The sequence below is a fragment of the Synchiropus splendidus genome, chromosome 6, assembly GCF_027744825.2.
Source record: "Synchiropus splendidus isolate RoL2022-P1 chromosome 6, RoL_Sspl_1.0, whole genome shotgun sequence".
In the NCBI taxonomy this organism is placed as follows: domain Eukaryota; kingdom Metazoa; phylum Chordata; class Actinopteri; order Syngnathiformes; family Callionymidae; genus Synchiropus; species Synchiropus splendidus.
The window spans coordinates 2,609,444-2,624,389 of NC_071339.1; the positions used below are offsets into that span (position 1 = coordinate 2,609,444).

Below are 14,946 nucleotides of genomic sequence, written 5' to 3' on the forward strand. Positions count from 1 at the left end.
TCATTGTCCTTCACAGGAACAATTCTTTTTTTTTTTTCTTCAAAAAGTGCCTCCTAAATACCCTGCAGTGAATGTTAATCCGTCTTCATGAATATTTTATTGCGGGGAAATCAGTCTGGAAGCCAAGCAGGGCGTATTTAAGTCAACCTCTCTACCATTATCTGCTGAGGTGAGAATGTAAATGAAGAGAGCTGTGATGTTAATGTGAACAGAGAAACAATGCAGAGTAACAGCTCTATTTTCACAGGCCGAACACACTCACCCGACACAGAGATCCTCATGGAGGCCTCCAGGGGCCGGTTATTATCCAGGGCTGGGCTCAGCTGAATCTCTCCTGTTGTGTGGTTGAGGAGCACCAGATTCAGCTCATTCCCCATCTCAAAGGTGTAGAGGAGCTGGTCCGAGACGTCTGGATCATGCGCAGGGATGCGTCCGATCACTCCAGTGGGAAAACTGTTTGATTTGTCCGTGACGTAGTTGTTAAAAATAATCTGAAAGTTCTTCAGAACTGGTACGTTGTCGTTTTTGTCGACTAGTTTAATATGGACAGTGGCGCGACTGACCAGAGGCGCGGACGTGGCCTGAACCACGATCACATACTCAGACTTAATCTCATAGTCCAGGTCTATCAGTGCTGTCAGTTCTCCAGAGAAGATGTCGAGCTGAAACACCTCTGGAATGTTTCCCTCCACAATCTGATACATAATCTGAGCGTTGCTGCCTTCGTCTGGATCTGTGGCAGATATATGAGCAACCACTACTCCAATCGGACTGTTTTCTTCCACCATGAGATCAAACTCATCCCTCTCAAACACAGGGGGGTTATCGTTTACGTCCAGGATTGTTACTTGAATATTTATTGGTGTTTTTAAAGCAGGGCTTCCTTTGTCTACAGCAAATGCCTGCAGGCTGTAAACAGGCACGTTTTCCCTGTCTAATCTGCGTAGTGTTCGGACGATACCAGACGTGGACTCTATGATAAAGTCCCCGTCGCCGTCCTCGCCACCTTGAAAAGTGTAGAACACACGACCATTGAGGCCTGAGTCACGGTCTGTGGCAGAGACCTGGACCACACTGGTGAACACTGGCACATCTTCCATCACAGAGCCGGAGTAGTGATCTCTCAGGAAGCGGGGGGAATTGTCGTTCACATCATTCACCAGAATCTCCAGGTAGGTGGTGTCAGACTTTTGAGGGATTCCGTTATCTCTGGCAGTGATGGCTAGTGTGTACGAAACCTGGTCCTCATAGTCCAATTCAGTCTGTGTGGTCACAGCTCCGGTGTCAGGGTCGATATCGAACTGAGGGATGCTGTCATCCATCAGGTAAGTGATGCGGGCGTTCTCACCCGTGTCTTCATCAGTAGCACTTATCACCACCACCGTCGTGCCCATCGGCTTGTCCTCGTTGATATTTACAGTGTAATGTGAACTTTGAAAGACGGGTCGGTGAGTGTTTGCATCAGTGACGTTAACAAACACCTTTGCTGTGTCGAAACGCGTGCCGTCGCTGGCCGTAACGGTAAGGACGTACTGCCTCTCAAGTTTGTAGTCCAACGGCAGCGCTAGTGTAATGAGACCTCCTCCGCTCTGACTGGTGATGGAGAATCTGTTGCGGGTGTTTCCGCTTGATATCTGATATGTCACTACACTGTTAATGTCCTGGTCCACAGCTGACACCGTCACCACACTGGTCCCGACAGCAGCATCCTCGTTCAGTCTCATGTAATAGGCCTTCTGAGTGAACTCGGGGTTGTTGTCGTTAACGTCTAAAACGGTCATGCTAATGCTAGCGGAGGAGGACATGACGGGGTAGCCGTGATCCCGAGCTTCCACTCCGAAGTTGTAATAGTCCACACTCTCCCTGTCCAGCTCTGCCGCCACACTGATCCATCCTGTGCTGTTGTTGATGGTGAACGGGAAGTTCGGAGTGGTTTCGGTCAGAAGGTACTCCAACCTTGAATTGTCTCCAGAATCGGCATCCACTGCTTGAATGTGGATGATGGAGTAGCCTATGGGGACGTTTTCAAGAACAGTAGCCTGGAATGGAGTGCTGACAAATATGGGGGCGTTGTCGTTGATATCCAACACCTGCACGGTCACCAGGCCGCTGATGTTGGACAGCGGCGGCCGTCCGCCGTCCTGGGCTCGAATACGGAGGGTGTATTCTTTATTTGCCTCGTAATCCAGGTGGCTCACCAGGTCCATTTTACCCGTCTGAGCATCAATGTAAAACTGTCCTCTTGTGTTCCCACTCATGATGCTGAAGTGAACCATGGCGTTGCTTCCTCTGTCCTGATCAGTAGCCGTGACCTGGAGGATCTCGGTGTTCGGCGCCATGTCCTCTGCCACCTGGACGATATAACGCTTCTCACTGAACTGAGGGGCATTATCGTTGTCATCCTCGACCACTATGTAAACTGTAGCTGTAGCACTGCAGGGCCCAGGGTCACGACCTTGATCATTGGCCTCGACTAACAACATATAGGCCTCCACTTCTTCTCTGTCCACCAGGCCTTTGGTGCGGATGACGCCAGACCTGGAGTCGATCTCAAACACGTCATTTGTACCATTACTATTCAGTATATGGTAAAGAATGTTGCCATTAACGGGTGCGTCTCCATCTGTGGCCCTCACTGTCAGCACTTCATAGCCGATTTCCAGATTCTCCCTGATGGTCTCTTTATAGTCCTGCTGCTCGAACACCGGGTCATGGTCATTAGTGTCCGTGACGGTAATGGTGAGCGTCGCCATGGCCGTGCGGCGAGGCGTGCCATGGTCTACCGCCGTCACTCGGAACACGTGGGTGTCTTTGGTCTCCCTGTCCAGCATCTCCACAGTGGACACAGTACCGCTCACAGGGTCGACAGCAAACAGGTTGTTGGAGCGGCTGTCGAAGAGCGCTTCAATAAAATACTCCAGTCTGCCTGCATCGCCCTCGTCTGCATCCATGGCCTTCAGAACAACCACAGGCGTCCCGGCCGGCTTGTTCTCAGCCACAGACACTTGGTACATTGGAGGCTGAAACTGCGGGCTACTGTTGACACTCCTTCTCTTTCTGCCGCTGACAATGCCTGAACCAGACTTGGCTGCCTTCTCCAATAACCTGCTGAGGTGCTCCTGTGTGAAGGGGCCCTTTCCCACGCGCCAGTGGATGGATATGAGGTTGACTTTTGACTCCGAGCCGTCTGAAGTGCGTGCATCGCACATGAGGTCCAGATCCAGGAGAGTGTCCAGGGTCTCCCAACACAGCGGCTGTGAAGTCAACAAGTGCCCGTCACTGTAGTAAAAGTGGCGGCTGTGGGCCACTCGGCAGCGGGTCAAGACCCCGGGAAGGAGACCCCCCACCGCAAATAACGCAGCGCCAGCTGGAAGGCACTGCGACCGTGGGTGGTGGTGGGAGCTGAACAAACTGAGCACTTCCATGTCCCACTGCGGCTTCTCCTGCCGCTTGTTTAAACAGCTCCTACCGTGAACATGCACGTCGTACCGGCTTGTGACCAGGTGTCGGAACCCGGGGTCGGCGCAGTCCGCCACAGTGTACACCGTGAAGGGGTTCGACAACAAAGTGGAACATGGTATCGAGTCGGAGACAAACACAACACCTGCAGCCGAGTCCGTCTCCAGGAAGCGGCGAGTGAACCGCGGTGCCAGAACCTGATCCAAAGAGCAGCGCGCGCCCGGCACCACACCGGCCACCACGCTCCTCAGTCCCGCATCCGCGCTGATGTGAACCGTCAGTCCGCGAACCAGAGAGAGCAGCTTCCAACAGTGGAAAAATAACAACAAATCCCATTTGAAAAAGTGCATCGCTCCTCGGAGAGAGTTGGACCGAGACTCGGACTGGGACTGGGCGCAGGTTCTCCTGGTTCCTGGTTAAACTTTCCTTCTGTGAGTTTCCCGTGGTTGCCGAGGAGCCATGCTGTCTCCTGCTCACTCCGCAGGGTTGGAAAAGGAAGCGGACCTCGCAGACAACGGCTCCGGACCCTCGCTCTCACACACACTTTCACACACTCCGCCGCAGACGCCTCCGCTCTCTTCGCGCTTCTCCGCTCGAATGACAAAACATGGCTCCCCTGTCCTCCTGCGCGCGCCCCCTCATTAGCATAAACCTGCATGGTGTGTGTGTGTGCGCGCGCGCTCCGTCAGGGGTCCTGACAGAGGCTCTTCCACCGGAGACAAATGGAAACTTCCTTCCCAAGAGAGTCATTCATTCAGCACTCGTTCACAGCTGAGGCTTCAATGCAGATCAGGCTCATTTATTAAACCCTTTCAGTTGCACAACGTTGACAAATAACTATCAAACTGCAGATCAACACTTACTTTCAGACTCTCTCAGCGTCTTTTGCAGGGCACAGGAAGTCGCTAAAAACCCTGCAGGGGACGGACATCAGATGATTTATTCTGAAGTCAATGAAAGATGCAAAAAATATTGCACGCAGAGGATTTGAATGTCAAAGCCTGTCAGCGGGGTTCACTGTCTGACTTCATTATGACCAGAAACCCAATTAATGACCTTAATTATTACACAACTATGTGGGAAACTATTTCATGGTGGATTTCCAGGGTTCCCACAGGGCAAAGGTCAAGACAAACCCGGTAAACAGGCAGAGAGATTTCCTTAGAGGATCCGCAAACGGAGCTCAAGACTCCATCTGACCTCCTCCTCCAAGAAAGCATACACACCTCCGCTTGTTTCAAAGTCAATCATTGACTGGTTAGTGAGTCAAAAACCCGAGATGAGGGCAAACAACAGCAGCATTATCCCCTCCACTGGGTGAACTCACCATGCACCTCTGTGAGCAGTGTCACTAAATGGGCCTAAATGCACAGATTTTTGTTTTAAATATTTAAATTGCAGGCAGAATAGATGCACAGTGATCCCTCAATTATTGTTTTCAAAAGTTCTTCCACTCATTGACATGTTGAGGAGCATAATGGAACCAATCCCTCTTTTATCAGTACGTAAAATAATAATAATTACAAAAACTGCACACAGCACAGGTAATGTAACAAGGAGAAATGATCACTGGAAGCCCAAATATTTCACATTGAAATATGAGAGCAAAAAAAGACAGAGCTCCAACAACGTGGGGGAAACACGAATTCTTGATGCAGCAGAAAATGAACCCCATTTTCAAGAAGCTCTTCCTGCCAGAGAAACATTTGTGACGAAATCTACATGAGTGCAATAATTCAGGGTTCAGCGTAATCAAATAAGAGCGTACCAAACAACGAGACCTGATGACATAGGGTAACGGGTAATCTCTAACAATAGAAACTTAAGTAATTCAATCTATAAAATCAAATTATGGCTTTATCGTGCGCGACTGACGATTTGAAGTACAACACTGACACCTTGTGGACAAACAATTACCTCACACATAGACGTTCTGGCCTTGAGTTACTGACAATCCGAATCCTTGGGGAGGGGAAAAGCGTTACGTAATTTAAACGAGGCACTTTCTTTGGCATCGAACTTAATGTGTCGAGCGAATTATTCAACTTTCTTCTGATTTTACATTCAAAAGACGCAAGGTAAATCTCTGAGAACAAGATTCTTCATATTTGTCACAAGATTTAATCTGTGAGAAAAAAAATGGAATGAAAAGATAGAGAGCTTTTCAATGTTTTTATTGTTGCTGGAGGCTCTAATACAATATGAATTATAAGCTTTACAAAATAAAAACAAATTACAAAGATTCCCCTCCAAAATGGAAATGAGCATTTCCATGGACATGAAGACAAACTGTGACCCCCAACGAAGACAAAGGTGAAGAAGAAACAGAGTTTAACAGAGGAAAACAAATTGTCATGTTATACACAATGAATGGGAGTGGGGTGGGGTTTTGGGCTGATGATTTGGGTGTACCCAGAGAAGACCCACATGTCTGATACGACTACATTTCCACAGACTGCAGAGCCATGCTCCCACACACACACACATACACACACACACTCAACATGCATGCAGCAAAAAATGGCAAGTAAAAATCCAACCAAAAGCTGCTGTGTGTGCCTGCAGCGCCCAGAAGAATAGAACCTACACCGACACATAGTTTTATACAAATATAATTAGAGGGGTGTTTTACACAAAAATAGGTGCAAGAAGTTAATTTGACGTACATATAGTAATGGCAGCCCCAGTCTACGCCACCTATAGTCTGTGTCCGCGTCAGTGTGGATAACAGATGAACGGGGCTTAAAAAAAAAAAAAAAAACCTGATGGGACACATCAGCTGAGAGAACATCAGGGGTTATTACTACAATGACTCTCACACTGTTGGATTATCGTTAACCGTCGTAATACTATCGTTAAATTACAGAAGAGGAACTGTCAACAGAGAAGAAAACATGAGCGACTGAATGGCTTCGTTGTGGATGAGATGCACATAAAACATCAACCAAGAGCAGGGAAGGGGTCGGGCAGGACAACAGAGAAATGAAAAGCTGAGCATTTTCTCGTGTTTGTTTTTGTAAACAAGAGTGCAGCACTGAGGGGGAGGCATACAGGAAAAGACGTAACGAAACAAAAAGATGGCGGAAAGAGTGAGTGAAAAAACGAAACAGTAGCATCTCTAATTATTATGTTTGCGTTTGATTGCCTGAAACAGGTCGTTCTTCAGAGCCTCCTGCTTCGACTTATCGGCCAGAGTTTGAACATTCCTGAGGGAGAGGGAGAGAGAGAGAGGCATTAAAAACAGCATCAGACAGGAGTGAAACTCCACATGACAGGCAGGAGGTCAACATGAAAGAAGAAAACGATTCAGTGTGAAGTACTTTTCATTACAGAGCTGTCCTCACAGCAAACATGAGACATTCAATCACACACGTGCAACTCACAAACATATTATCTTAAGTAAGAAAACGGGCAAATCCATCAACCCTTAAACTAATTTGTAGCTCATCTGTGGGGATGGAAGCCAGTGGGCCACAAGGATGAGAACACAAGGTTGCAGTGATGGATCTTGACCTTTGTGACGAGAGGTCAAAGCATGACAAAACCCAAACCTTTATTTTACCATAGTTAATTGTGTCAAATTAATCCATGTGACGCGTACACAGATCTAACTTGTTTCATATTTACATCTTATGTCTACTTGAATAATTTCACACAGACAACTATAATGTCTCAGACATACCAAGAGATTCCGTTTTTATAGCTCACTCATACTGCTGTTGTAAGACAGCGAGGGAAACAGTCACAGTCGGAGTGTTACACTCAGAAATAGATCATGTTCAAAATGCGGAAACTCAACTGAGATGTAAGGTTGTTTTTTTTTTGCATTAAGACATTTAAAGTATTAACAGCTGAGTGTTTCACTCATAAGTCTTCATTTAACGATCAAAGTAAAACAGGATAAAGTAGTCCACACACACACTTGCATGATAGTTGGCAGGGCATTAATACTAATGCAGTATACATGCTATAAGTTAGTAATAACTTCAGCTGTTCAAATCCAGAATCCATGCTCATTAACATAAAGTTAGTCACAAATGTGCATTTGTTTCTTTCCTTTGAAAACACACACGAGCTGAGCTACGCTGTACCTCTGACCCTAGTCAATGAAGATCTGACGCTGAGTGAGGACCTGCGACAGCTCCTTCTGGAGCTGCCGGTACTTTTGGTTATCAGGCAAAGACTCAATAGATCTACAGTGTGAAGGAGAGATGGCCAAGGTGGAATGGAAATTAGAAGAATGGCAAAAAAGTACATGTACAAATACAAAGTAAAGGGTGAAAAGAAAAAAATGTCTACACTGATTTACAGCTCAAAAACAGAAAGGATCAGCTGTGTTGGAACAAAATTAAGATATTAAGCGACCTGTATAACTGGGAGAGAAAGAAATGAGCATCTCATACCTTAGACCGTTGACTATATCCTTGGTCTTCCCAAAGTAGATTTCATTAAGTGTGGAGCGAATTTTGTTCTCCATGTCCTGCAAAGAGAGGCATATTTGATCAGCATTTTTACTCTTTGTTACAGGAGCTATAAACAAGAAACAGCCGTAGAGTAAAAGTGGAATTCAGAGAAAAACAAAACAATATATGATCTCAAGTTAGACAGAATATCTCAGATGATGTGTTTTGTTTCATTATAGCTGTGTAAAAGACAACAGTGGTGCAGTAATTTATCCATACTAACTTCCACAAGGCGGCCAATGTTGGCAATGTGGGGCGAGGACTCTCCAACATTCTCGTCTTTCTCCATCTGCGAATGAAAACAAAAAGAACATGAACATGTGCGGGAGGGATCCAGTGAGTGACTTGAACACAGCACCTGTCTTGTCAGGCTGCCACCCAGGTTCATAGTACCAGACCCAGACTTGGTTGTCTGGAGCCACAACATGACAGTGGAGGTGAGTTTGTAGTGTGCGCTGCGTCCACTGGTTTTCTCCTGTTGGTACAGATCAATTTAATCATGAGACACGCCGTGCGAGCATCACAACAGGGCATTAAAAACCAAGAGATGGTGCTCAGAAGCTACCTAGCAACAGAAATGTCCAATATCTTAATACATGTTGTTCTCATTACCATAGGAAAATATGGAGTGATAAAGAACAGACTTATCAGAACTTCTCACCTGCACCTCCACCACATGGATGGAGTCCCAGCAACCCTTAATCTTCTTGGAACCATCCCCAGCCTTCTTAATAAGAATAACTCCAGCGAAGCCATGATCTAAGTCCCAGAGGTAAACAGAAGACACTCCACCCTCAAAGTACCTGATTCAACAACAAATGTCATTAATAAACGGCCCGTCTTGTCACTGTGTAGGGTTGAGTTGGTGACACTGACAGGTCTCTGTACTGGTCAAAGGCGTTATTGGCTTCAACCTCCAGTTTCCTCAGGCCGACTGAAGGCATGGCGCCATCTTCAATGGGAGGATCATACTTGTTACTCCACGGGGACCTGAAGAGACCAAGACGATTCATGTTCGGTCACAATTTAATGGAAGCTGAAATGATTGACTACAGTTTTAGTGCAGTGATAAATTCTACCTGTAGGAGTCACCATCTCGGTTGTAATCACACAGCAGATAGTCTTTTCCCACCACCTTGTCTCTGGCGATTTTCAGGGGCTGGTCCACCGAGGACAGGAGGTCCTCACACAGACTCGGCACCTGGAGACAAACGGACAGAAGCGGTCACCTTCAGCTGATAAATGAAGATTTCAAACAGTATTTACAAGATTTATGTTGACTTTTTAAGTGTAATGTCTAACTCAAGAACAACAGTGTTAATAACACCATTGTGATCATCACAGCAGACTCAATAAGGCCATAGATGTTTTGAACCGAAAAGGCTTTTTTTCTGTTTAAATGAAAAAATAAACAGCGATATTGCAATAGCGAATCATTGACACCTATGTTAAGTCACACAGACTAAACAGGGCCAAGAATGAAATGTCATGGCAACACTTTTTAAATAAAAAGTAATTGATGAACATTCTAGGGCCAAAGAGAGTGTTAATAAACAAAGATATCATATTTCCCTTTATTCGAATTGCAGCGTCTGTTATTACCCAGCAGCCAATGAGTGAAGCATGTACAGAATATCAATAGGAAACCAAATATCTGGGTTTAAGGGGGTACAAATTACTTCTCACAGACTGACATGAACTTAGTCATCAGAGCATAAAAACAATAGTGGGCCTGTTATGCTTAAACCAGAACCCACACAGGTCACGGCACACCTGGCAGGAGACATGTGGAGGCAAACTCATAAGAGGAAAGCGATTTTTGGAATCGCTTGGAATTTTTGGATAGTTTGACAAGAGACGATGGGGCAAAACTAGCGCCTGCCAACGCAGCTGATTGACAGACGTGATAATATTCACTAACAACCAGACACAGTAGGTCTGGTGTGCACAGCCCTGATGCCCAGGAGGAGAGGGGTCAGAGGTGAGAGAAAAGGAAGGTGAACAGGTGGGGGTCTGGCAGGCCACCAATGGAAACTCAGCTATTATAGTCAGAAAAACACGCCAACACGGGTAGTGTGATTTGATTTGGGCACGATAAAGCTTAATAAGCCGAGGTCAGTGGGTGCTGCTGAACAGCACTGAGTCTCAAAAGTTGAGCCCTTAAAAAGACAAAACACTTCACTATCAGAAAACATAATCTAACATTTAAGCTCCAGCAAGATGTTGCAACTTTATAATTTGAATAAAGTGATTAACTGGAATGGATTTAAACACTTGTTATATAATGGTGCATGACACGATGGTTGATGGTTGGTTGATGGTTTTAAGACTAGTGATACGATGAACCGTTATAAAATAATTCAAAAGTGGAACAGTGTTTAACTTGTACCCACAGAGTTGATTAGCCCAGAGGGGAAGCTGTGGTGCAAATGCAACATAAGAGTTGTGCATGAGCAGTAATGTTTTGGTTCATGGTGATCCTGTGGCTGTATATACTGTATATCTCATAAAATGGGCCATAAAACATGTGCCTCCTGCATGATCAAAGTCAGTGGGAAGAAACACCACAGCAGGCCTCAGAGTGCGTTACTAGAAACCACAAACACAATTGTGAGTCATTTAGCACCTTAAAATACACAATCTCTGACCAAAGTGGGTATTGAGGTTCATAAATGTTTTGTGACACAAGACCCAAAAGAACAACCCAAATACCACAAAATGCGACACCTTTAGCGTACAACATGCCCACGTGTATGTGTACATGGAACTGACTGTTTGTGCTGTATACAAAATCTGACAAGATCCTTAAGGTAACTCACCAGATCAATGAGGTCACTGAGGTTCTTCTCGATCTGCTGCGGAGGCAGGCGCCTCATCAGGTCGAGGGCACAGTCCAGTTGCTGTTCACTCTGAAGAAAAACAAGATTAATAAAATTATAATCATAATAAATACACAGAATTCTTGGAGAAGCTTCTGCCTAACAAAGTTGTCCAAGTTTTGACAAATGTTAATCATGTACAGGGATTTTTGAATCACAGATTGGTGCCAACACAGAAAAATAAATGGTTTGGAATTGCATCCACAGTCAGAATTGACAGCACATATAGATCCTCTCCCACTTCAATCTATAACAAGACACATCTGACAGTGTCCAGTTACAGTCGGTTTCACCAGAACACATGCAGAGGTTTTCACACCTGTGGTTGCATAAACTGCCAGATCACAATCTAAAATTTGACCTCAATTGGCTGAAGGCCACGTGACCAGAAAATGTGGAAGAGATCATTGGTGTTGGTGGAGATTATGAATTTTGGAACACATGCATGTACCGAGTGTTGATAAGCATAGCGTGCGGCTACAAAACAACTTTCCTTATGTCAGTGAGGACACGTGTATGTCAGATGTCCAAAGATATGCAAGAGGATCTGTGAAACGTGTCACTTTTCAATTTGCCTGGGTCAAATATGCTGAAATGAATTGATCTTCAAGACCAAACAGCAGCAGCTGACACAACCATGTTTTCTGAAAAGTATGATTCTTGAAGTGGATATTATACTTGACATTCAAGTCAGAAGTTAGAAGTGAGCAGTTTATTTATTAATACAATTACAACAAATTTGTAGTGACAATGTAATCTTTTTCACTGCATTACAAGGTCCAAAGACACAGACGTGACAAGTCCAAAAACCCAAGCTGTCCAGAACCCCCGCAGCACTATGAGCAGAAATTCCTTTTATAGTTATGGTTGAATTGCTTGTGGGAGCCGGTTTTATTTGTTTAGCCAGCACATGCGTGATGAGGTCGTCAAGATTTTTTTTTTCACAAATCACCATTTCTAAAGCAACAGTGCAGAACTTGAAAGGTTGCAGAACAGCATTCCAATGAATGTTGGATCAACATTAGAAGGTAGAATCAAAGTTAAAACACCAGGAATGGTCAAATTAAACTTTCTGCCTTGTGTTTTGCAGCTGTAAACAAACCCAAATTGAGGAAACACGGCGGTAACAAGATCAGGTTTGTACCCAATGCATTTCCCTTATGATATGCAATAAACAGTGGGTTACCCTTAAGAAGAGCGTCACAAGCTAGTCACAACTTGTAACACCAAGGAATGTGTAGGCAGATGTAGGTATGAGTGTAAGCAGACCTGCAGCACAGTGTTCAAGAAACAGACTCGCTGACATTTCACCCGCAGTGGTGTGTAAGATAGCTATTTGTTTGGCTAGTGTTCAACTGTAATGCCAGTCTAAAAGAAATGAGTGAGGCGGAAGTAGTCACAAATACCTGGAAAGTCACAGTGCTGATGTTCTTTGCTGATATAAATTCTGGATTCAACTGGGGTAAACCAAAACCACCAGTCAACTACATCGACCAGTTACTCTAGTCTGCTGTTAAAATCGCTTCCTTTCATTAGCATATGCCAACTAAGCCAAACAAATGAGGAACTGTTTTCTACATATATCCATGTTTTTCAAAATATGGAAACATGGAGAGGTTTTGAGATGAAAGAACAGATGAAATTCATTTGCCAGGTACTGGGGTGAATTAAACACAGGCATAAAGGCTTAAACTAGGCTCAACTAAATCTACAGCATGTGCTTCTCTGATATTATATTAACTCTGACAGCATCATTGGTGTCTTACAAAAAACCCACTGCTTTCTTCAGTCCATATTATTTTATATAGCATTATAACTGTGTAGTTTTACTTGTGAGACAGTAATAAGCTGAAGTAATAGTAACATCACACAATTTGAGACAACATTTTATTTATAATCATATTACTCTAAAATGCTTGCAACAGGATATATCATTATTATACCATTTTAAAAGGTTTTCGGCATGCATTACTTATGAGTACAAATACTTCACACAATGTCTTTGCCTGCTAAATAGAGGCAAACATTTAGCAGCAGGTTTCGAGTCACTCTGTAAAAATGTTACTGACCCGTTTATAAATGTTTGATTCACCCATATCCTGGATATTGGACTGCGAAAAGGCACATCACGTGGCTTCCTCATTTACAAAATTCTTAACCTTCTTGATGAATCATGCAGCATCCGCCATGTTTACCAGGGTTCCTGCCCTTGAGTAAACACCAGCTCAGAACATCAGGCCCCGGGGTCTGGATAGACAAGCAGGCTGAGCCAACAAGACAGAGGAGCACAACTAACCACTCTGTATTTTTATAGTTGACTAGTCACAAACCATCTTAATGATTAATGAACTTGTTGGCGTACAAGCTGACAAACACATATACTCGAGTGCTTATAGTGTTGTGAATAGTCATTAGAAAATTGAAAAAAAAAAAGGGAAACTGTCATAAAACTAGTTATGTGTTAAAATACAGCCACATTGTCAGTCGACTTGTCAGCATATGATGTATGTGTTGATGAACACATGATTCGATTGTAATACTGTAAATAGTGAACACTTGTACGTTACAGATAGTTTTGAAACGTAACATTTTAAATGCTTAAAATATGGTTCAAAAGGTTTGTCGTCCTGATGGTCGCAGAGACTTCTCTTAGTCGAGTACAGTGGACTATGTTGAATAGTTGGTGGAGCCCTATTATCCACTTCAATACATACTTAGATTGAACTTTTTGTTACGTTTGAATTCATAGCAAAAAGTGACTTGTGTCAAAATTGCTGATCGATTTCAATTGCCCACGAGTATAACAGAATCATATTTATTATAGGGTGTTCATTTGGTTATGCTATCTAACTCGCCGAACCGGGGTCAAACAGAGAAGGAGTGGGAATCTCCAGTGGTTGACAGCCTGTCATGGTTTGCAACAGGAGGAGCGGGGACGCTTTTTATAGAAGCACTCAGCTAGGTTCTTGACTATTTTAGCCAGAGCGTGGCAGTGTGATATATCGGGATACATCTCCAAACATCGCACACGAAGTTGTGTCAAATCCAAAACATCCTGTACTGTAGCTGCAGGCTAATCTAACTAGCTACGATGCTAAGTTGCTACGGGGCACTACAGTAGTCCGTAGTCGTGTGCAGCGCGACGTGTCTGGTTATAGGACGCTGCCATTAAGTCTAAAAATAAATGCACTGGTAACTTAGAGCGAAGACCCGTTCAGTGCTCATCTCGAGTTACCACACAACACCTTCAGCTAACGTTAGCTTAGCATAGCAGCCGCTAGCTCGCAGGAGCCGCACCAAAACTCCCCGAGCAGCTTACCATGTCTGCGGTGTGTCTGCGGGCACAGGGAGGTCGATATCACCGATGACACTGCGCTTTCGACTTCACGGGTTATACCCTCCTTCTGTCTGTAGCTGTTTTAGCAGTCCCCCGCGGAAGATGTTTTGTTCGCCTCTCCCTCAGTGAACCCAGCCCTGTCAGCGGAATTCACTTCCTCAATCGGGCTACAGGAAGGAGGCTGCAGTCGCGCAGGCCCCGCTTGCATGTCCGGGTCACCGCAGGCTTCTGCTGCCGCAGCCAATCGAGAAGGAGCGAGAGAGCCATTGCCAAGTATGGACAGGGAGGAGTGGAGCGGTGACGGAGCGAAGAACGCACCGTCTGCTAACGAGTGACAAGCAAAACCGTTCACGAATACTTGCTCGATGCTCGAAACTTTTCATTGTACTGCAATTCATTGTGCTTATTTCAGTTGTTTCATCTGTAGATATTACAATTTCTTAGTGATATAGATAATGATCTTATGCTGTTGGTTAAATTAAAAAATAGTATCACTTCCGGGGACTTTCATTTCACTCTGTCAATTTGAGTCATTTTTGTTGTAAGTTTTGTTGACAAAACTTCTGGTTGGTAAACGTCACGCACTCTTTTTTTTTGTTTTAAAAGGGTAGTGTCTGTCTAAACAACTGTCTTTGGATGGGTCTGGTGTTTATTAAATTTATTATTATAATACTACTACTACTAATATTTATTTATTTATTTGTTGTTGTTGTTGTTGTTGTTGTTGTTTGCGAAAAGTCCGGTATACCATTCACAGACGTACAGAAAAAGTAGTTGTATTATGAAACCACGCGGTCACATGACATCT

The 14,946-nt window shown here is 44.4% G+C and overlaps 2 protein-coding genes across 3 annotated transcripts in view; both read right to left on the bottom strand.

Moving 5' to 3' along the window:
* The window catches only part of celsr2 (cadherin, EGF LAG seven-pass G-type receptor 2), a 43,985-nt gene extending 39,943 nt beyond the window's left edge, over window positions 1-4,042 (bottom strand). For both annotated transcript variants that reach the window (XM_053868002.1, XM_053868001.1), the window contains exon 1: window positions 263-4,042. In XM_053868002.1, coding sequence (XP_053723977.1) covers window positions 263-3,809 — 3,547 coding nt within the window. In that variant the 5' untranslated portion in view covers window positions 3,810-4,042. The remainder of the gene's footprint in view (window positions 1-262) is intronic.
* A 1,575-nt stretch (window positions 4,043-5,617) lies between these two features.
* On the bottom strand, window positions 5,618-14,338 carry capzb (capping actin protein of muscle Z-line subunit beta). The gene is made up of 9 exons (XM_053868045.1): window positions 14,121-14,338; window positions 10,742-10,831; window positions 9,002-9,123; window positions 8,799-8,912; window positions 8,584-8,725; window positions 8,281-8,397; window positions 8,146-8,211; window positions 7,863-7,939; window positions 5,618-6,665 (listed from the first exon to the last, which is right to left on the bottom strand). Exons 1-9 carry the CDS (start codon window positions 14,121-14,123, stop codon window positions 6,578-6,580), a joined length of 819 nt encoding a protein of 272 aa, XP_053724020.1. The 5' UTR covers window positions 14,124-14,338; the 3' UTR covers window positions 5,618-6,577.
* Window positions 14,339-14,946: the final 608 nt, after the last annotated feature.

Excerpts from the sequence above, each read along its gene's own strand:
- capzb (XM_053868045.1), bottom strand. Across the intron at positions 9,124-10,741 it reads TCAGTGACCTCATTGATCTG|GTGCCGAGTCTGTGTGAGGA; the intron begins GTGAGTTACCTT and ends GTTTGTCTCCAG. Across the intron at positions 8,913-9,001 it reads CGAGATGGTGACTCCTACAG|GTCCCCGTGGAGTAACAAGT; the intron begins GTAGAATTTATC and ends TGGTCTCTTCAG.